The 24,059-nt window shown below is 38.9% G+C and overlaps 1 protein-coding gene across 1 annotated transcript in view; it reads left to right on the top strand.

Annotated features, from left to right (window-relative positions):
* Positions 1-15,427: 15,427 nt before the first annotated feature.
* ccn4a (cellular communication network factor 4a) overlaps positions 15,428-24,059 on the top strand; it is an 11,358-nt gene continuing 2,726 nt past the window's right edge. The window contains exons 1-3 of the mRNA XM_042506666.1: positions 15,428-15,709; positions 20,751-21,039; positions 22,610-22,864. Of these exons, the coding sequence (XP_042362600.1) occupies positions 15,662-15,709; positions 20,751-21,039; positions 22,610-22,864 (592 nt within the window). The 5' untranslated portion in view covers positions 15,428-15,661. The remainder of the gene's footprint in view (positions 15,710-20,750; positions 21,040-22,609; positions 22,865-24,059) is intronic.

Raw genomic sequence — 24,059 nt, 5'->3', positions numbered from 1 at the left:
GTCCTCCCTGCTTCTCACATCTATTAATGCATTCCTCCCAAATACTCCAAGGGAATAATCCTCAGATGAATGTCGACAGCAGTGTTATTTCAATTTGCTTATTTAGTGATTTAAAATAACTATAATAACATAGCGTCTTATCCCCAAGCACACTTCAGCAGAATCATTTTGGTGATTCTAATGGTAACATAATTGGATGGAATTGCATAAGGAATCTGAGCCTGCACTTGCAAACCACTGCATCATTATAGCACAGTTTGTGAGGGGGGAGAGCGCAGGGCTGCAAAGTTTAGTCTTTTCTGGCAGAGAAGCAAAAGCAAAGTTCCTCAGTGAATCAACAACAACAACGTTCAGATCCGAAAACCTTTCCAGACCTGAAACATTCATTCCAGTCTGCTGCAATAATGAGACCTGACTAAATGGCTTTTTTAACTGCGTAGAGGAAAATATTACTCAGAAGAATTGCATCACTGACATTACTGTGAACCGCGACCACCATTAAGAGAATTCAGTACTGGGCCATGTGATGGCACTTAGTTAAGTGGAGATTCCTGGCTGTTCTCTTCTGGCAAAATAACTAACATATGATGCCACTTTTTCTTCTCATTCATCTACTGGTCTAAAGTGGAACAAACCCATTTTGTTCCTATTTATGGTCAGCCTTCTTTTTTTTAACAATAGCCATTTAATGTATTGACAGTCTGTAATTAACTTCCTTCCTTTGTCTGTGGTGATTTAAACTGCGTTTACATGCATGAGGGATTCACAGGAAGCGGGGCTTCATGTAATCCAGTGTTTCTATTTTAACTTCATCTTCATCTCTCAATACTAGGATGTCCAATGCGGAACAACCACATCATTGTTGTATTAATTTACTGCTAACGCAAACCCAACATTTCCTACAGGCTTCAAATTAAAAGCATTTAACTGGCAAAATACTGTGTGGCTTTCACTGTGAAGCAGTCACAGGAAATGCAATGTATTTGTCACAACAGTTAGCGCTAAAGCTAATAATCCTATGAACTATTAAACCATGAGTTTGTTTGGCTGTACTATAAACAGATTCACTAGCTTCTTTTGCAAATCTGACACAGCACTTACTCAGGGAGTGGCACAGATTTCAGGGAGGACAAAGGGGACATGTCCCCCTCAATATTAAGAACATGCATTTGCCTGCCCCCCTACCCCAAATAAAACACGTAAGTAGCAGAGGACTTTTAATTTGACAAAAAAAAAATAGAATTTATGCAGATAATGCATAATGCAGGGGATTAAATACACAGACTGAATAAGTAAGAGATATACAAAGAGAAGTAACCACCATAAAGTTTTCACACACCTCTGTCCATGCTGCTGTCTACTGTTTACCCGTTCTTCTGTCTGTCTGTGACGCTGCAGACACATCAAAACAACCTGCACAAACACACAAAGAAAGGCAGGCTTGTCTGCTGCAGCGCCCTGTGCACAGATCTGCTACTGGCAATGGGAAAGCAGTCTATAGCCTGTTTTAAGCAGGGTTACCCGTGTATGAAAAACGAGCATGCACGTGAGAAGAGGTTTTCACTGGGGGACTCTCAGGAAACTGATTTTCAAAAGAGGGGTCAAATTTGATGCAGCAGAGGCCGAGAATGGCATATTTTGTTAGACTCTTTGTATCTTATTTCATCACAAGGAAGCTCCCTCCAGAGCCACAGGAGACATTATACAACTGTTTTCACTTGCTGAGTCCCTGTGATGAGCGAACAAACTTTGATGTGTAAAATCTGTGGGGAGCCCCTTTAATTCCAAAGTCAGTGAGGTTACCTAAGGTCACGCAGATTTGACATCATGCATCCATTAGTGAAGTTTAGTACTAATTGTGCCATTAAACTAACAAGTCTCCACCTAGTGAATTCCCCTAAGGTGTGCTCTGCAAAGAGAGAAAGTTTGCCTAATGTCAGGGCATCCTTCAGGCTCTGTTATCAGTGACTTCATGAGGGCCACCTGTGTATTCAGGCAGCCCCGCCCTCCACCTCCACATGCACGCTTACACGCACACACATCAAGGATAATGCCAGCCTTCACATCCAGGGCAGGGTAACTATCAGTTACCCTGCCAGCCAGCCCTGCGAAGCCCATAATGAGAGTGTGCATCGGTGGACGCAGTCGCTCTCTTCAACATCCAGATGGGAGTTTACCATTTATCGCTGCGTCATCATCTGTTACCCACTCATTATACTTCAGCGAGCTATTTTCACGATGCATGTTTTCACTGTGCACCTGTGAAAGTACATCCACCCTCCCTGCAAACATACAGACACACTGCTGTTTTTAAGACATGTAAATCCCTAAAAAAGCCCCAGAGCCAGATCTGAGAAAGACTTTAATGCTGTTGTAAGCATGTGCTTGCTCAAGTGTAATGAGTGATGTATACCTGTGTGGAATGTAATTATTCACAGTCCCGGGCAGATAATGTCATGTAGATGTCAGCTGATTTCACTACTCATTCAGCTCTGTAAAAGTAAAGTTGTGACACAATCATATTGAACTATTTCACTAGCTGGGCCCTGGCTGGCTAATGATGTACCTTGTCAGGAAAAGCAGCTCCCAGCAGCTGTTACATAATAAAGGAAACACTCTAAACTTATTTTTCCACTGGCTGGTGTTTGAAGCACTCAGCTCCTGCTGGCACTTCAGGCAGATCATTTGCTTTATTACTTTTCTGAGAAACAATACACAACGGAACTGTGAAAATTTGATTGCCAGCAGTTCTTAAATTTACAGCCCATTTACTGCGCAACCATGGTTTTCTAAGCTTGCCGGCTCAGTAGAATATTTAGATCCTGCCGTGGATGTAGGAAGTCAGTGAAAGACAGCTCAATGTCACACATATCTGTATGTTAGATGTGAGACAGAGCAAGTTGAAATGCAGACTTTGGGCTTGCGGATACAGCTGCTAAGCCTTAAAGGCTCATTATGTGTGAAATAAATGTGAAATGTGCAGGCACGGCGTTACAGTAAAAGTATATTTAATTTTTTCTTTAAGCTGAGACACAATCAAAAACACAGTCTTCACACAATCTTCCTCTTACAAATGAAAAGTTGAATTCATCAGCAATAAAACTCAGCCCTGTTCAACACTCAAGTGTTTTGCCTCCACAGCCTTGAGGCCGTGACAAGCAAATCATATTGTTGGCCGTCGGTCAATGTTTTGGGGTGTGTCCTGCACTGTTGGCACAAGTCGGCCTTTGACGGCCCTTGTCGCCACTTTTTTGGCCAATTCAGCATGTTTAATTTTGTGGAGGGGCCAGCGAAGCCTGACGGTTAATGAAATCTCTTTTGGCAGTTTAAAAAATCCTGTTATACTAGGTAAGATGTTCTCTGCATGATCTTTCTCTGCGAACAATAACATTTTATAAAACTTAAAGACAACCAAAAACTGATTAGTTCCATAGTCCATCTATGAAGCTTGATTTGTTTGATAATTGATTTGTCAAATAATAATAAAGCAAAACAATATTTCTGTACTCCTGTAAAGGAGCAAATGCTTTTCGGTGTTCACTCCAGCAGTGTAACCTCCACTGAATACGTGTAACGTGATTCCTGTCATTTCCCTCGTTCCTGACATTCCTGCCTGATGTTTTTAACTTTGGAATTCACCTTGTCATCTGTGTTCAAGGTATCAAGCCAGAACTGCCCAGCGCTCACAGCTTCCTTCATCAGAAGTAAGGACCAGGTGATTACATAGCTATTTCTGTTACTGAAAAGTGGTTATATTGTTATTTGTTGTGTTGCTCCTCAACTTCATCAACTCCTCAATCCTCATCCCTTTTACTCATGTGCTTTATTCAATCTCAACAATGATGCGTCAAAAATAAATTCAATCTTTTTTTTAAATCTAGTTATTACTTTTATAAACAATGGTGAATCCTCCTATAGGCAACACAGGCTGCCTGTAGGAAGGGCGGCACCTAGAGAAGTTGCCAAAAATGCTCCCCAATGAAAAGGCAAATGTCATCCAAGGTGCAGTGCAAAGAAAAAGCAAAAAGAAGATGAAGTTTGCACGTGCTGTGTTCTTTTGTTTTTACTTTTTTATATGATTTTCAGTAAATATACATATCAACAGCACTGACACCCCATCCTCCCCAACAAGTAAATTATTATTTTTTTAAATAATACAAAATATTTGAATTATATTAACAATAGTGAAATAATTAAATAAAAAAGGGGAAAAATGAAAAAGATAAAATATACACATATATGAAAACAAAGGGGCTTGAATTAATGTTACAAATTGAACCAATCAAAAGTTTACCTATAGCACAAAGGATATTGTATATATGCACATATAAACATGCATACATATGAACACACACATCAACGGGTCTTCTTTTGTTTGTTATGTATTACTATTGTTTGTTAGATAAGTTGCTTGTGTCGATGTCTCATTAGCTCTTGTTAGGGCTATACTTCACCTGGCAGCAGCTGCCAGCTTCCTTGAGGAGAATCTGATCCCAGGTCACAACAATACACTGACTTAGTTTTTAACTATTACAGATTTCATGGTCGAGTGCAGACGTTACTCAGGAGACTTTCACTGTGTGCAGGCTGTTTTTCATCCCAGTGTGTAATTGGCCCTCGTTCACTCACATTACTGACTTCACAAAGCGGGAAAGGTCAAAGGAAAAACACTGGAGCTTTCTGGAATAATTGCTGACAGCTTAGCAGTCTTCTCATATATAAAAGTTTGTGAAGATGGAGCAAGGCATAAAAAGACGCATTGTCGTATCGTCTCACTTTCAACTGGGCCCCGCAGGAGCTGTGATTGCGTAAACCAGACAGACGTTTTAAGTGCGGTTTTCACTGTGGCGGGTTCACTGGGGATGTTGTCAGCTCTAAATCTTGTTTATGGCTTCACTTCACTTATCCTTTGGCCACAATGACTCCAAGATTCCCCTTAAAAATCGAAATTTCTCAACAGACAGATCAGATAAGGAAGCATAGACTCCCACACTGATTACATTTTTTCGTTTATACTTTTTCTTGTGCTGTCAAATTTGTCATTTCCAGCCATCAACTTCTATTCGAATGAAGGTAAATACCTGCAAAAGCGCCACTGACTGATTCCATGAATTCTGAGGGGATTAGCTGCCGATGTAAGAGATCTGGCGTTAAAGCCTGAGAATGCCTCAAAGTCATTTAGCCCTGTCCGTCATTTGGATATGCACAGGATCCAGAGGCACTGTGATAAACAGCTGCTGAAAAGCCCCTGCAGAGACCTGATCTCTTTGCTGTGTACCCATCTGTATGTCAGATAGCACCTTGTGCTGATTCTTGGCTGCAAATGGAAGGTTTTCAAAGTCACGCATCCTGGGGCTGGGCCTTTAGAGATTGTAGGTCAGCCAGGGTAAACATGCTAAGACAAAGCAGTCCTACAGTGGGCTGGGCTCATGCAATCAAGAAATGCCATGCCCTTAACAAATCAGCCATTTATAACCAAGACATGTTCAAAAACAGTCATATATTTGTGGAGGGGGGTTAAGTCAATGCCTGCACAAGGTTTAAAGAGGACAGTGTTTGACTTGAATTACAGCCAGAGCCATACTGAGCTGAAATGTATACGCCTCACTGGGCTGCTTATTGTTGACCCACACACAGATGCTCTAAAAGACAGCTTTTGTTAAAAGCCACGATCTTGAGAGCAGTTGGGATCTCGAAGCATCATAAGTCTCTTGCTTTGTCTCTATGTCACGTTTCGCTCTGCCAAAAACTAAACAACTGAACAAAGCAGCACGAAGGCTCGATGCAGGCACAGCGTGTCAGAGGCTGACAGGAAGCTCCAGCACAGCTGGGCCTTCACATAAGAGATGTGAACCACAACCTTTGTGCTCAAAGCACCTATATGTTCATACACATAAGCAATGTGCTCTTCCTGACATTGTCAAACTCACTGTAATACTAAATAATGCTTATAGGGTGGCATAGTACCAGCATGTGCAATACATTCACAGGAGGCATGTCTGAGCCTGGACTTAAAATCACAGGACAAGGCTGATGTGAGACGAGGAATTTCAACTCAAGTTACCTGGAAACCAAAGCTATATTCAAACATGCTGCATTTTTTTTTCTGAAACGCAACGCAACACAGAAATATTCCATTAAACTCCATCTTGTTAGCAAAACATATTGGATATATATATTGGATTTAACCCTCATCCTAACATATTTACCATACAAGGACTACTGATGGAGTCCCTGCACCACAAGAATAAACTACTGTAAAAAACAACAACCGCAGAAAAATGTTACATCTTATTTCTACTCAAAACATTACTAGTTACGTAATCGTTGTCATCTGACAGAAAAACATTGTCAATAGATTGTTATCATTTATGTAAAATGTAACCAGTATGTGTTACCACTAAGTACAGAAAAGGGATGTTACAGGTACATGTAAAGATTGGACCAGATTTAAAAAACACTCCATGAATAATGTGAGCCAAGAGGACGGAAGACCACAGAGAACAGAAACACAACATAACAGAACATTATGATATCACAGCTGACCTTTGACCTCTTGGATATGAACTGTCAAAACTGATTGTTTTATTCTGTTAGACATTTTTGTGAAATTTGAGCATATGAATTCTTGAGTTACGGCCAAAGACATGTTTTATGAGGCCACCGTGACCTTTACCACCAAAATCTAATCAGTTCAACCTCGAGTCCAAAGACCAAATTTGTAGAAATTTCCTCAAAGCATTTTTGAGATATGACATTGACAAGAACATGCTGGACAGACGGACGGACAACCCAAAAATATAATGCCTCCTGCCTTGACTATCGCTGGTGTGGAGGCATAAAAATAAACCGTGTGCACATTTAAAAATGAAAGACTCAAGTATGTGATTCAATATCTCTTTAAGAAGTGGGACTGCTACGAAGGAAGGTATGTATGTTGTCTTTCCTCTGAGCTGTGTGTGTGTGTGTGTGTGTGTGTGTGTGTGTGTGTGTGTTTGTGTGTGTGTACAGTTAAACTCTACCACACTTGATGTAGGTGTTAACCGTACAGCCTCCTCACTGTGGTGGCAGGTTCAGGGCTCTTGTGGGCTGGAGTCTCCATCCAGCACTTGAAAATGGTTCTCTGACATTGTCTCCAAATCTCTGAAATCTCGTCTAATGACCCTGAGATTTTCTCCAAAGTCTTGACTCGTCTTCGAGGAACTCCAAAAAAAAAAAAAAAAACGACCTATAAATGAGAAGAGATTGTTACCTTTATGCTGATTCTAAGAACTAGAGAAAACAGCCAATGAAATCAACGTAATATTCCATTAACAACTTCTGTTGTACAACATCTGTAGTTCAAGGGGCGTAGCTTTTGTTTCAACATTTGGGGGGGGGGGGGTGTATTCATATCCACTAATTTTGACATTTCAAACTTTTTTGCATCAATTTACAGTGAAAACTAGGGATGCACGACAATGGACTTTTGGCAATGCTCAATATGTCAATATGTGACAATTTATTTGGCCGATATCCGATGCCAATATCACTATATACACTTTTTATCCCCCCTCCTAATTTTAATGATTTTCAAATCTCTTGTGTAGTGAAATTCATATTATGCATCATGATGACCTGCCAGCAGATAGATATAAAACACAATGCCTTTAAGTGTATGTAATATTCACTCCTTGTGCAAGAAAGATACTTCAGTTTAGGATTGATTGTATTGTACATCTTCACTTTGTCAGTAAAAAACAGTCTGCTTGTTGGTTTGTGTTAGGCGGATATCATCATGTGTTGATGATTTGCTCTTACAATCATGCATCCCTATTAAACTTAAGTCTCAAAAACCACTATTTTACTCATATCCTAACAAAATAAATAGTTTAGAAGGCTACACTTGTAGTAAATACTCAATCGCAGTTATGGTACATAATATAAAACACAAACAGTATACATTTAGTAAATTCAACACACCTTTGAAATATTTATGAATTACCTTTTGGCAGTAAACAAAAATCCCCATGTTAATGGTATAACTCAAAAGCAAAATATCTTAACCAGCAGCCAAACTATAGCTATTAACTCAAGAAAGCATTAAAAAATGTGCATGAAAACAAAACAATATTTTTACTATATCAACATAACAAAACATACTGCTTACTGGAAGTATTTTTAAACGGATTAAATGTCATGCTTTCCCATCACCCACAGCCATAATTTAGCACTGGAGCTAGCGGACGTTAATCGCTAATGTTTTTAGCACATGTGAATGGAGTTTAACACAACGAAAATTAGCATCAGGACTAGCGGATGATTCAACTCACCTGAGGGCAAATCCGCATTGAAAAAGGCGTCTGGCCTGGTGCACAGACAGCGCACTCTTTTTTTTTAAATCCACACCGTAGTTTATATTGTCAACACAGAACACAAATTCACTCATGAAAACGGGTTTCTGCTGCTTTAAACCGCATTTCTTTCAACTTTAATTACCATGTTTTTCGCTCAAATTCAACCAAACCCGATCTATTATAAAGCCTCACCGACGAAATCTAACCTGATTTATGATGGGCGGGATAAACAATCTCATTGGACAATGATAACGATACCAGATTATAATTGGTTGCTCATCAAAATCAACAATGGACAATCATTTTCTACATAATAATATTTTAATAAAGTTAAATTAAGTGTTGTTTTTTTTTATCTTTTACATTTTAAGTATTTAATCACATATTACCATTATTATGGATAAACTATCAAGGCTTAATTTATCAATTAACTTTTTAATCCTTTTTTACCATGGCAAAAAGTTACAGTTGATTTGCATAACTTGTAAAACCAAAATAAAAACTTTTCTGTAATACAAGTAGGCTTACAGTCCAACAAGTAGAAAATGAAGTACCTGAAAGCCACACTTGAATAAAAGTACAGATATCTTACAAGAATAGTCTGACAGTGTCTGATATTTACTGTCATTCTATCATTGAAATAATTTCTGAACAAAAGTGCATGAAACTGTGATGCAATCAGCCTTTGCAAACCAAAAGCTGACACAAACCAGAGACAAAACTATTACAATTTTTTTTTTTTTTTTTTTTTTTTAATGGCTTGGACTAAAGATTGCACTCCTGATTAATCTGTTATTGTCAAGGTGTAGTTAAGAGGAGATATTAATGCAGGAAATGGAAATGTAAGATAAAAATGTTTCCCTAGAATTATAGATCTGGCCACGCTGGGTCAGCCAGAGGAAATTAACTGCTTGCAGAGAATAATGATAGACATTAAAGGCCCTAAATCATTTTAATCACAAGCAAATTATTATTCAGCTTTTGTGTGGAAATGTCTGCATGCATTTGCACAAAACACACCACTTTTCATACAAAGTCTATTATACAGAGCCGACAGCATTGGAACAAAAAGTAATATAAAAGTTGTTTTTGGCAGGGTGGTGACTTGCTAAATGTTTGCAGGATGTGTTTGGATTTTCCACTTCACAACAAACACAGATGTGGAAACTTCATTTTTATATAAACATTTCTCCTCAACTGCACAGGTGGGGAGTCTTTCACAAGTTAATTGTGTAAGGAATAATGTCAAAGGAACAATACATCTATTATCAATATGTATTTTTCACCCAACCCAAGGCAATAAAACATGCTGCAAGCATTTCATGTAATCAATCAAATGTTTAAATAGCTGACTGTCATTATTGTAAGCTTAGTTTTATTTGAACTGTACCTGAGTGCTTTTAGCTTTACAGGGCCAACAATGTTAGAAGTACAGTATTAACTATAAGGCCACCATGGTAAACAGTGTAAGAAGCAAAAGTATGGACACACATCCAATCCAAACTTGGCGCACATGCTGAACCAAAATATGAGTGAAAATTAAAAAGGCAAAAAATGTCTCACACACTGAAGGGCTCCAGTTATCGTTTATTTAATTCATCAAAGTTTCGAGAACAATCAATTTTCATCAGACACATGATAATCAGTGTTAGCATATACCTGCAAGCTGCATATGGAATCGCTCACCATTAAACCGCTTGGAGTTCATGTAGGATTCTCATATCTGTGAGAGCCCAGCAGATGTTTTCCTCAGTCCATGAGACCACAGCTATATAAAGGCAGTATAATTACTGGACTGGTCTGAGAACAGCTTGCCATGCCCTTTCTCTGACACACACACACACACACACACACACACACACACACACAAATACAAACAGGCCACTCACACAGTTTCAGCACAAAGGCCTACATATGGCTCAATCAAGTTTAAAGTTATAGTTTGAGATTTGAGGAAACACGCAAATGTGCTTTCTTGCTGAGTTGAGTTGAATTGAGTTACATGAGAAGATCACAATGCTCATGTCTGTATGGTGAATAGAGCTTAACATACAGACTGTTTGAGGTAACAAAAGTTTTGTTTGCCAACCAGCGCCTCTTGTGCTTGTTTGTTTAATTTGCGCAATAACTAAAGTGCACAAACAACATGTGGTTTTACAGAGACTTTTTTTGCAGTCACTTCCTGATGAATTTAGGAGATATACTAACTATTTCATCACATGGACCTTAAATTAACTTCGAAAAACCCCTTTTTGGAGGACTGATTGTTCTGAACTTGAGCTATTTCAAGCTGCAGAGAAAATACACTCCACTGTTTTAAAAAGTTTACAGTCTATTACGAGGCCACTGGCTGAAGAGGGAAAAGAAGATCACACATCTTTCCCACACTAGTGGTGTGCGGTGGAGGAACTCTTTTTTTTTAAGTATCACCTCAGCAGTTTTTGGTCGCCTCAAGGTGTTGTAAATTCAGTCTCCCATTCTAAGGAGGATTACCGACTCCACTTGACTTTGAAGCTCGAAGATTTCCAAAACACTGTTTGACTTCAAGGCTTCTCTGTGAGTTGAGGGGATTTTAATGAGGGGATTTTGACTCAAGTCATAGATGGTCGGCTCCCATAATCAGGCCATCTATCACACTTTTATACCTGGAGTGCTCTACTGGCTCTTTCACTCTCATGGGACCAATAGTGCACAGTGCTCAGGGTCTGTTTTATTCTGCATTTCATACAAAAATGTGATGCATCCAAAGAGTGAAGTGGTGCAAATGCTAACAATGTGTGACCCACTGAGTCGAAACAATTGACCTCACGTTTGAAGCTTTTGTGGGTGCAGACCATGAGCGTTTAAACAGAAGTGGATTCAGCATTTGAGGCGACCCCGTTCATTTCCATGGAAGTTGCTTTGTATTTTGGTCCTGCGCCATTGTTCTGGCCCAAAATTCCAAAGCCCCACTGGTCTGAAAAACATCTCATTGGACCAAAAGGTCATTTCTCAGACAGCCCATCATTCAAAAAACAAACAGCCATTCCTCCAAAGTGTGTTCTCCAAAAATACACACTCTCTGTAGTTAGTTTCAGTTTCCCAGTGGCCCAGTCTTTGGTTTTTTCACTGCCTCTTTGTGTTGTCTCCCAGCTGCGTTACAGCCAACGATCCCAGGTGTTTTAACTGACCCTTCGTAGTTTTTCCCAGCAGCATTTGAGCCACCATACCTGGATGTTTTTCACTGACTCGTCCTTGCTTCTTCAGCGGCTTTTGTGCTACAAAACAGGGATGTTTTAATCCAAAACATGATCTTTTCCTAATCATCAATAATATGTCTTTGGTGCCTAAACCTAACCTCAGTGTTGTCAAGAAATGTAAAGTTTCAATGTAATAATGTACAAATATAATGTATCTGTGGTTTACAGAAATGTATAATGCTGATGTTTTTGCCATTGGGTTGTTTAACTGCAGGGAGAGTGCATTTTTGGAAAAACATTAAGTTTGAGAAATGGGTGTCTGTTTTTAGGATAATGGGCTGCTGGAGAAATGGGCTTTTGGTCCAGCTGAACATTGTTTGGACTTAAGGGAACTTCAGAATTTTGGGCTGGCGGGCAGTAAATGGGTATGGTCCTCTATGTTTTGTTTTCTAACTTTTGCCAAGAAACCAAATAATCAGATAATAAATTAAATCATGATTTGCTACACTAGTGCTCTTTGTTTCTGCTCTTACACCCTGTTAAGCCTTTCCTTTAAACAACCTTCACCTTTAAACTTTGACTAAATCATCAAACACTTTCAGTCAGCTGACAAACTGAGCCCTATATCCAGCTCATGTGAGAACAAAGCAGTAGTTGCCCCAGATCTGGCTTTCATTAAGAGATATTTTTGCCAAAAGCACCACAACAGACACATGAAAAACACAGAGGAGTTGGCACGCAGCGCGACTTTGATTGACGTCACCTAATGATGCATATAGGTCCATGTGAAGCCAAGCAGTTAACACGAACTACCGCTGTCGTATCAGAGCAGAAAATGGAGGACAGACGCTGACATGAGCGTGAATGATATCACCTGTGGTTTGAAACGTTTCGTTCCTGTCTCTGTATGGTTTCAGTGGAGGAATGGCAAGGCCGTTGGTGTGTAAGAGAGCCAGTTTGTGACAGATAAGAGAGAGGTTATAAGATTAAGGAGAGAAGGAAACATACAGACTGAGATAATGAGTAATGCACATGAATCATATATGACAAAACGCAAAATTTCAAGCTCACAAAATGAGCTCACTGACCTTGCAGATATATTACTGACATATTACTAGGATGAACTTATTGGATGGTCAAAGCTTAATGTCACTGTGACGTAACAAAACATGCTTTTGGCTATAAGTCAAGAATTCATATGCAAATTATGGCAAATTTCATACGTGTAATACGATACAATTATTAAGTGATGACATTTTGTATCCAAAAGGTCAAAGGTCAACTTCATTGTGATTATAACATAACATAATGCTGTAAAAAACACTTTTCTGGCCTTTTTTCATAAATGAGGAACAGAAGGGGGGACATTTGTTCAGATACTGAATCGGTGACACTAATCCTGGGTGCCCACCTTGAAACTGTGCTGATTGTATAGATCTTCTGTGCTGCTGAAGGGAAGATGTGTATGAGGCACCCATGTTTTCACAGATATGGATGTTAACCTTGACCAGTTTGCAAAATCAAAAGCAAATCAAATAGGGTTAATGACATTCAATAGCACAGAAAAGCATACAATTATAAAACGTATGCTGTCTTAATTACAGTCCCAGGGGATTCCTAGTTTACAATGGAAGACATCACCACTGTTACATTAAGAGCATTTACATTAGGATTTTAAAAATATCACTAATGAAACAAAAAAATCAAACATTGAGGAATTATACTAAATATTAGATTGCACAGGAGAGGGGAATACAAATGTTACAAATATACCAGTGAACTGAAGTGAACTGAAGTGAGGTGGATGGAAATGGATTGCAGTGGGGGAAAGAAAGAGAGCAATAGAAAGTGACAGAAATGGAAAAGTAAAGATGGGGAGAAATTGAGCATGAGAGAAAGAGAGTAGCAGAGACAGACAGAGTGGGTACATTGTGCTGTGGAGTCGGATCGGGTCGTCCCGGTCAGAGCAGAGAGAGAAGCGCTGCTCAGATCAGCTCCGAGGCTGACAGCTCTGTGACAGGGATTAGAGGACTGCCTGTAAATAATAGGGGTTCAGACCTGGGGCACCTTGCTCCTTGACAAAGTGCTCATTTCTCATCTGTCACTCTTTCCCTCTTTCTCTTGCTCTGTTGCCTACAGTGCCTATAATTCTTAGAGTTTAGATTATTTTCAGTGATACTTTCATCAGCACAGCAGTGACATGAGAGGTCCAGCAGAACTGGAGTAAGAGACAGTTTCCATATGGTTTAACACCAACATAAAGTGGAATTCTTTTGGCAATCATTTGCGTCATCTCAAAGAGAAACATTCAAATTTCCAGGAAAATGAAAGACAAGCAAAGTAGCAGACTTTGAGATAGATGACATCATTGATTTAAACTCAACATCTGTTGGCCAGACGTGGCTCCAGCCTTAAAATAGGTTCTGTAGGTAGGAGGTAGGCAACCTGTGGGGTGTATTTGTTCACTCCTTTTAAAAGCAAATGTTCATTTGAAGAATTTATGTGCAGTTGAGATAATTTGTGGTGTGGTTTAAAAGGGACCCCTCAACCCAATATCAAAAATGCACATCTTTTGGTGTGAGTTGCCAAGTATTAGATATCAGCCATACAGATATCTGCCTTCTCTTGAATATATTGGAACTTGATGGTACTCGGCTTGTGGTGCTCAAAGCGCCAAAAAATACATTTGAAAAACTCAACAGCAATGACTCTTTCCAAAAATCATGACCTGGTTTCTTGAGATAGTCAACAGACCTTATTGTGAGCAGTTTAATGTAGGAACTATTGTCTTCCTTACAAACTTCACCCATTGATCGTATCACTGTGTAGAAGGAATCATGCATTTACTGCTAGCTTCCCCCCCAGCACTGAACTATCTATAACACTGTAGCTCAGCAGAGGAGGATGTCATAATGTTTACATTTCACACTGTCTCGAGCACAAGCCCCTTATCCATAAATAGATGCACACTTCCTTATGCCCAATGATACGGTCAGCGGGTGAAGTTTGGTAGAAAGAAAATAGTCACTGCATGAAACTGCTCAAAACACGGTCTGTGAATTATCTTGGGTAACTAGGTCATGATTACTGGAAAGAGAAATTCCTGTTGAGTATTTCAAAAGTATCATTTTGGCGCTTTGAGCACCACAAGCCAAGTGCCATTTAGTTCCATCATATTAAAAAAAGGCAGACATCTTCACAGACAATATTTCAAACAATTGGCAACTCACATCAAAACATTCTGGATTGATAAACAGCATTACAGGAAAGAAGAAAAATATGTATTTTGGATTTGGGGTTGAACTGTCCCTTTAAAGTGCAAACAAAGAATGCATAGCCTACTCCAGGACTTGACTCCAGCCAACAATCAACAATAGGTAGATTGCAATTTAGCGCAATAATTACAATACAGTGAGAAAAGTTAAAGAAGGGATCCATTTTTGGCTTGGATTATACCATTATTGGGCATTTATACCACAAAACACATTATATGCAAGACCAACAGTCAAGTCCACTGTGAGACGTATTAATAGAGTATAAGATGTGCAGATGCCCATTTGTACTAGACATTTAAGAGTTGTTGAAGAGGGAATTGAGCATTGTAAAGAATATAAATGAATGTTTTTTTTAATGTAGGCCTATTTTTGCGCAAAACGAGGACTGTGGTTTTGTGAGCCTATCACTTAGGTTACTCTGAAATCATGAAAGGATATCTCAGGGCTAACATGGGGATGAGAAGTCATTAAAGCAACCAACAACTCTTTGAATATACATGTGTGCATATGAATAACACGTGTGTCAAAGGGACCTCTGCCCGGCCCGCAGTGTCTTTGCGTTTCCAGACACGCCCTGTAACCACCGCGGCTGCCAGTGCTGCTGCTGAGGAGGAGGATCGGGTGAAAGTGGAGCGGAGGGAAAGAAAAGGAGAAACCGTCCCCTGTCAGAAGTATGCGGGGCTCGTCCTCTCAGACCTTACGTCAGCCCGGACTCTTTATCAGGCTGTCAGCCCCGGTCAGGACGCAGACAGAGGTGAATGAGGATGACTGCGACGGGACGAGGATGTAGCTCACCTGCGGAGAGCGGCGTGTCGCGCGTTTAAAACGGGACTAATTCTGGATTCAATGCATTTGCAGTTCCGCACCAGTGATGAGTTGGCTCCTGTTGTGGATTCTAACTGCAGCCGGGATTCAACAGGTGGGATGGAGGATATGTTTTAAAAAATACTTTATATTGTGCAGTTTGCGTACTTGGCTCACTTTGAGGATGAAGAGGACGAAAATACGCATCTCTGTGCTCATTTAGTAGTGTCATTGTTCCCATTATACAACCGAAAGCTACTATAAACTGCCTGTGTGGACTTCACAGTAAGTTTTAGTGGCTTTTTTTGATATCTTATTCTACCAAAACTATGCACTGTAACATCTGACAAGTTTATTTTACTTTGAAAATATACAATATACAATATACTTATTTCCAGGAAACATGTAATTAGCCTATAACTATTCATCTTAATTTATGTTATTGGCCTACGTTGTATCTAATTTTTACGTTTACTTAAAATTTTTGTTATACTTGGGCTACTTAATTTTATGAAGTTTTTGCAACATAAAATGACAAGTTTAATAAAAATCAATCTTTCTACGTTTTAGAAACTTCAGTAATCCAGTATTACTTTATTCAGTAAATAAAGTAAGGTTTACTGTGCTTTATATCTCTATTCTGTTGGCTGCATGCTAGTCAAGCATATTTGCATTTTCTTAAACATGTGAAGGAAACAGAACTTGCAGATCGCTTTACTTCATCATTTGGAAAATCTTTGTGATGATCAAGTTAAGTCAGACTAACTTGCTTGACTGAAGTAGCAAACACTTTGAAAAGACAATGTCATATCACTTGTCATTTTTATGTTGCAACAACTTCACAAAATTAAGTAAATATAGCTAAATTTCAAATAAAGTAAACATGAATTAAGATTTATAGGTATATTACTTTCCTTTTACAAGGCAATCGTTTTCAAAGACTATTTTAAGTAAGATCAACCTGTCCGATTTCACAGTTTAGGAGGCTTTAGGAGGCTATTTGATATCCTTGTAGAGACTTTTGGGACGCTCAATGGCGAGTTACAGTGTCTGTGTCGTCTGTCAAGGTAACCTAAATTAATGTAATGACATGAAAACTTAGTTGGCCATAGATTTGTGGATGTGGCAGTTTTCTAAATGGCAAGTTTTCTTGACTTGTGAGAAGGTAATTTTGGTTGAATGAACCGCATTATTCCCTATGAATGTTTCTGAAAAGAAGTCGTTTTGTCATCAATCATCGCGCTGTTTAACTTGCAGTGAGATGTTGGCAGTTGCCACACTGCAGCGTCACATTCCCATCGTTTGTTATATTTCAGTGCCCCCTCGTGGTTACATAGGAAACTGCTTTTTAATGGCTTCATTAATGCATCATGTATTTCCACAGACCCCCACCTATTAGTCTGTGGATCAGCTTTTGGAAATTGCGGATAGCGTGAAAGAAAAAAAAAGAAGCTAAAACAATCAAAGAAACAAAGAATAAAACAAAACAAGCAAACACCCCCCCCCAAAAAAAAAAATAAAAAAACAGCCATTTTTAAAAGACATTTAGCAACTGGGAAAGTTAGCAACTCAGTGTTGGAAAGGCTACTTTTGAAATGTAATAGGTTACAGATTACAAGTTAACCTGTTAAAAATGTAAATAATTTAACCATTTTAAATACTCCATAAAGTCATATTACAACATTAGAATGCTTTTTGGTACCTTTTCAAACTTTTTAAACTGGGTTTTAAAACTTAAAATGTCAGAAAAAAGGCTACACAAAAGAAGGCATCCCTGCACAATACTTACATGTATCTAGTTACTCCCCAACAATGGTAATACTGGTTAAAATATACTGAAAATATCCATCCAAATGATGACATTGTGTAAAAATTAGGTCATAATAATGCATTATTTCATATGGGATGTCATTACTTTGAGTTTAGACAATATAATAATTTTGTCACAATACTGGAATTTCTAACATCATTGAAATACCTTGAAAATATCAATATTCAATACTATTTTCAAAAATTTGACAGTGAGGGCATACAAATAAAACATTTCATGGTCAGATATATATAAGAAGGGCATAACATAACAACAACTTCTCTTCTTGGTTAGTGACAAAGAAAAGCAGAATGACTGTAGAAAACATCAACAATAAGAGAGAGCGAGAAAGTGCAGCTGATACCAATGTATCAAACTGTTGAAAATGAATGCGATAACTGTTAATATTCAGAATCAGCATAAACTGGTAGATATGTTTGACAATACTATAATGTAATGCAATGTAGCAATGCTATTTTTTACATTCTTATTATTTTCATGTAATTTTTTGAAGTATGAACATGTTTTACACTGTTTATTGCCACGTTCCATGATGCCTCCTTTAAGTGACACAAGCTTTTGGAGGCAAATTTAAGAAGAAAATACCCAAGTGACAGTTTGTCCATTTACTTTCTGGCCTTTTTTTCTCTTGAGAAAGTGATCATAGTTCATCCAACCTGACAGGTCGAAAAAGATCAAACCAGCACGAAAAGGATGATCATCAGTCTTTGTCACTTCTCATAACAGAGAAAAGAAAACACTATTAACTAGCCATCACCAAAATATAACAGCTATTCAAGGTCACACTGGAAAATGTGAAAGAGATGATGACATTAAAAAGTAATGTCACAAATAGCTAAATGTAAATATGAATATTTTTAGGCCACCAAATAATTTGAGCGTCTTCCTCTCTTTGCAGTCTTGCTAGTTTTCTCAAATATCTGTTTCTCTAATTCAGTTAGTGCTCTGTTACTCTGCCCTTTTCCCAACAGTGATTAAATACTTTTGAAATAAAATAACGAATTTAGTCAGCAAAGATAAACAATGTCAGGCTGATGATTGCATTAGGTTTAGCCCATGTTTTCATAATTAACTTAAAAATTCCCGCCTCCCTCTCTCTCTCTGTCTCTCTCAGCTTTTGAGCTGTGTTTGTTTTTTTGTTTTTTGTTTTTTTACAATTGTCTTTAAATTAGCCTGATAGCTGTGGGCTAAATTAACTCTTCTGATGAATGACTTAGTGGCACGGCCATGATTAAAACTCATTTATCTGCAATGGCATTCAACACTGTGCACAGCGGTTATTAATATAGCCATAATTCCATTTAAGTGCCAAGAACAAACTCAGGGATGTGACAAAGGGTATACAGCTGGCATGAGATGATTAAGCATGTTTCCTCAAAATTAATTGCAGATAAAGTGTGCATACACATATGTGTGTATGTATGCGCCTTTTATGGGTCAGAGGCTCCTCACTAAAGTGTAGCGCACTGAGCATATTGATGATATCATGATTTATGAGTATACAGACAGTATTGGACCTGCAGTGTGTTGTTTGCCTCCCTGTCTCGACCGTTCACAATGTGACAGTAATGATGGACATGTTAGCGTGTCTGCTACAGCTTCACTGTGTCATAATCATTGCGACTTTATGGTGTCAATTTCTTAGTTACACCCTATGTATTTCGGCTTCTAAATTAATTTGAGATAGCCGCCCACAGACACCATGGGATTTGACCAACTCGCTGTATTACTTACTGTTTTTGTTTGATGATCCCGCCTTCTTAGGGCGTCGTTTGACTGCAGGATGTTAGGAGAGTTAATGTGTGAGGCTCAACTGATTTGCCAGGTTGTCACATTCAAACGAAATTAAAATACAACAAAGTTTAAATCAATGGGGGAAAAAAAACCTTGGATTTATCAAACAATAAAACAGATTTGACCAAAAACATGGTGGTTGAAAACTGTATCCTCTTCCACACCTTCCCTATTGACTAATTTGACACACCTGTCTTTAATGAGAGGATCCTGAGATGCCAGGTGAGGTGATGCATTCAAGTGATCCTCCAAAAAAGCTTATTAGTAATAGTATGCATGTTTAACAACAAGTTCTGCCTACCACACAATACATTTCTTTTCAATGCATTACTCTGAATGCACCATTGGCCTTGACCGGCAAAGCTTTGACTCGAGTCTGATTTAATCTATCCTTGCTCATTCATTCAGTGCCTTTGCAGCTTTACATTATGACACGTAGGGATTCATGAACCGGCCGACATTCAGCAGGCCTTGTACATACCAGACGTTGAAAAAAATCAGTCAAAAAGATCGGTTAGTTCATTTTCAGCCATCACTAATGTATTTAGAGTCAACTCTCCTTTGTCTGAGAAACGAATCTCAGCGTCTCACTCACTCAACGATGACCCAGAGACAATGATCTCCTGGCATTTTCTCAAGCACACCATGTTCTCAAAACAAGCAGGATTAAATTTGGCTCCTAAAGAGTGATCTCTGTTGTCAGAAAGAAAAAACACATTCTAATTCAAAATAACACAAGCTTCCTCTGCTGAGACTCCTGCATCCACTGTCCAAAGCTAACCTCCAAGTGCTAGGCTGTTAATGTGGCTCATGTGGCCTGTTTCAGCGAAAACATCTGCCTTTAAGAGCCGCAGAGCTGTTTGCTGTGTCATCTGGTCGTCACATAGCAGCATGAGTCAAAACACACAGAGGTGGGGACTTCGTTGATTAAGTTTCATTGGCAGGATTTTGTGACTGTTCAGCACAGTTTCAGTTTTTAAAATTTGATGATGGAACACTTCCAGAGTGTTAAGTATGTACAAGACTCGACTGTGTCATGATTTAATAAGATTATCTCCACTGGGTGTTTAATTAATTTTTATAGGCTTAATTGATTTATTACACAGCGTGAGCAGACGTTAGTGACTACGTTTCACCCGTGTGAAACAATGGTGTTTAGGATCAGCAGCTTTCTGAAACGGGGTTACCAAAGAGGGCAGGATATGAAAGAATTCAGGATTAAGGATATTAAGAATATTGCCTCGCCACATGTGGTCAAATACCTTTCATGTAATAAAAAATGGCATTTTGATCTTGCACAAACAAAGAGAAGGAGGAGCTTCGGAAGCCCATGACTTTGTGTGACCAAAGCTGATATTGTATTTTCAATGTACTGAAGGTTTATTCATGAACTGATTGCATAATGAAGAAACAATTGATCATATTGTGAACAAAAACAAAATATTTTGGTTAAATTGGCTAGTTAAACTGCATGTATTTTTGTTGTTAAGCCTGTCTTTTAGGCCTAATTTGTCCCCTCTCCTCTCTCCAGGCCTACTCCCAGAATTCCACTGCCATGCCGCCTGCCATAGCCTTCACATCCCCAGCTGTGGACCAGTACAACCGCACGCAGTACTGCAAGTGGCCCTGCGAGTGCCCCAAGGTCACCCCTGTCTGTCCGCCGGGCGTGAGCCTCCTCATGGACGGCTGTGACTGCTGCAAGACTTGCGCACGGCAGGTGGGCGAGGTGTGCAACGAGGCAGACACATGTGACTATCACAAGGGACTGTACTGTGACTACAGCTTGGACAAGCCTAGGTACGAAAAAGGAGTGTGTGCATGTAAGTGTCACTCACCAAAACCGACAAAACAACAACAACAACAGGTTTTAGCATATTTTCTGAGGTTTTCAGTTACACTGTCCACACAGTGGCATCGGCTGCAAATTAACACACTGTATTTGTGTAGAGCAGGTGTTTGCTGTGGTACAAGTACTGGTTGTCCTAGCAACACTACAGGTGTCACTTGACCAGAATACTGATGTTTTTTTTAATGATGTTTACTTGGTACCACAGGCAGCAGCATGCAAGCCACTCTTTTAATATCTCAGATTTTTGTTTGTTATTTCAGTAGTTTGTAGTTGAATTTTGACTGCATATTTTAATGTGCAGAGCTCTGTTTGTTGATGTTACAAAAAGGGCCATACAGATCATTTGTAATAGCTAGTTACCATATATTGTCAGACAGATATTTCTTGTGGTGGTAGTAATTATGACAGGAGCAAAGAGCAACAACGTTGCTAAAGAGCCACGTTGGCAGGAGTTTGGGGTGGATGGATGGATCTGTCACCAACCGATCATCACTGGAAACCCGATTTGTCCTATTCTCTGGCTAAGGGGCTATCCTGACCCTAACCATTCAAGGTCAGTGTCAAGCCCTAATTTTTTTTTTTCCAAATAGGATGGCAAAGGCATGACATACCTTACTCTGCCTCTGATTGGTTCGCCCTAATATTCTTAGAAATATGTATTATTCTAGTAGTAGGGCAGGTTATGCCTTCGCCATCCAAGGGGGAAAAAAAGTCAACCCCAACCATATTTGCAAATGTGAGGAACAAATCAGATTTCCAGTGTGGATCTGGTAGCCACATGGTCAAACAAACACAGGACTTTCACAGAGGAGAACCACTGTTTGTGTCCAGTGTGACACCAAAAATCAATGCTGACTTATTTTTATAACGTACTGAACCTATGTCATGTAAGCTGCATAGTGTAAGGTACAGAACAGACATACTTTTTTTTAACCCACACCTTGATCTTCTCCTAAACCTAACCAAGATGTTAACAAGATACTAACCACATGTTTTAAGCTGACACTGTTAAAAGAAGGTATGAGGACATGTTGTCATTACTGCTGAATTTCATCACTTCAAACACAATGCCAACAGTTTAATGTCCACATATGTAATGTGGATTGTATTATAAACCACATATGGAAGTAACTTGTTAACATCAAAAGCCTGACTTCCATATGTTTTTGGGGCTACTTACACATGGGAAATAATATCCAACTCCCAGGCATACAAGAAAAGACTTTCGTATTCAGAATATTGTTTGAAAACATCACTAGTCTTGGACTTAGCCATAATATGAGCCAAAAATTATGCCTAAATCTATTTTAGACATTCCATATATTTCACTTTCACACCAAAATAAAAATTGTTGGATTACACATTACAATATAGTCACTTGAATTGTTTTTTATATTTTATCACTTTATTACTCATAGCAATGCTAATGTGCTATATCAGCCTGCAACATAACTGCTTTTTACCTCTATTGCTTCCAATTGTTTGCAGTTTGCCTTTCATTTCTCTATAATATGTGACTGCCTGTCGTTCCTCTCCGCCAGATATGGTGGGTACAGGCTGCGAGCATGATGGTGTGATCTACCGCAACGGGCAGAGCTTCAAGCCCAGCTGTAAATACCAGTGTGTGTGTGTGAACGGTGCCATTGGCTGCGTGGCACTGTGTACCGAGTCCCAGCCTCCGCGGGTGTGGTGCCAAACCCCACGGCGGGTCAAAGTCAAGGGACAATGCTGTGAGCGATGGATCTGTGATGAACCCAAAAGAGGGCGCAAGACGGCGCCACGACATGCAGTAGAGGGTAGGACGCCTTTGATATAAACACACTAGAGTGGGGTGGGGAGTACTGCATTCTGTTGTTTTATCTTGCAAAAGCTCTTTTTTTTTACAATTCCCAATAGCACTGCCAAATCACCTAATTTCCCTCCAGCGCATTGAAATGCATCACAGTTGAGTCTGAAAACATCAAGGCAAGCTAAATCAAAGGGAATGCTTCAAGTATTGTAAGAGAACACAAAACGTAGGTAATGCTGGGTAAACTAGGGAATCGTTCATTTGCGTTATAATAATGCTTTTGCAAACTTATTTTTAGGTTCAGGAGGCTTTTTAAAGCACTGTGATGTGGAGAATATAGTTTACTTCATTCATAAGTAGATACAGTTCTCTGAGAGCTAAATCAAGTTTTAAGAGGCCAGTCAGCGGTGGAAGAAGTATTTAGATCCCTTACTTAAAGAAAAGTACTAATGCCACCCTGTGAAAACACTCTGTTAAAAGCAAAAGTCCTGCATTGGAAATGGCACTTAAGTAAAAGTATGTATAATCAGGAAAATGTACTTAAAGTATTAAAAGTAAAAGTACGCAAAGCAGAGAAAAACATCTAAAAAAAAACCGTCAAAATTATAAAAAAGATAAAACACTCAAAAAACCTCAAAAATATATTTTTTAAAAAGGCTCAAATATTTATCAAAATAGTTGGCTAGTAATTTTCCGTGAATCAACAGATTAGGTTAATCAACTAATTGTTGCGGGTGTGCTTATATAGCCTGTTTGGTCACTTAATTAACAACAAAACACCATATAAACATGACGGTGAGATAACTATAGCAAATTTATGAGTACAATACTTCTCTCTGAAATGTAGTGGAGTAAATGTATAAAGTAGCATGAAAATAAAGTTAAGTACAAGTACTTCACATAATACTTAAGTATAGTACTTCAGTAAATATACTTAAATTCCACCACTGAGGCCAAAAAATGCAAAGTGTGGCCTTGTGTTTACTTCACAAAGTTTCAGCTCTCTGGATTTTACTGACAAAACATTAATGTTAGTTTCTAAGTTTATATTTTGTAGAAGAAAGAATTTATATTGTTTTTCAGTAGTGGGTGGATATGATTGGATTTGATAAGTAGCAGCAGCTGTGTTTGACACTGACAGTACAAACATCTGCAGTTATGCGAGTACAGTTTGCAGTCCAGGAGGATCATGTGGTCTGTGT

Source organism: Plectropomus leopardus, chromosome 18 (genome assembly GCF_008729295.1).
Source record: "Plectropomus leopardus isolate mb chromosome 18, YSFRI_Pleo_2.0, whole genome shotgun sequence".
Taxonomy (NCBI): Eukaryota; Metazoa; Chordata; class Actinopteri; order Perciformes; family Serranidae; genus Plectropomus; species Plectropomus leopardus.
Note: the sequence above shows the minus strand (reverse complement) of the source record. Positions and strands in the feature narration are given on the sequence as shown.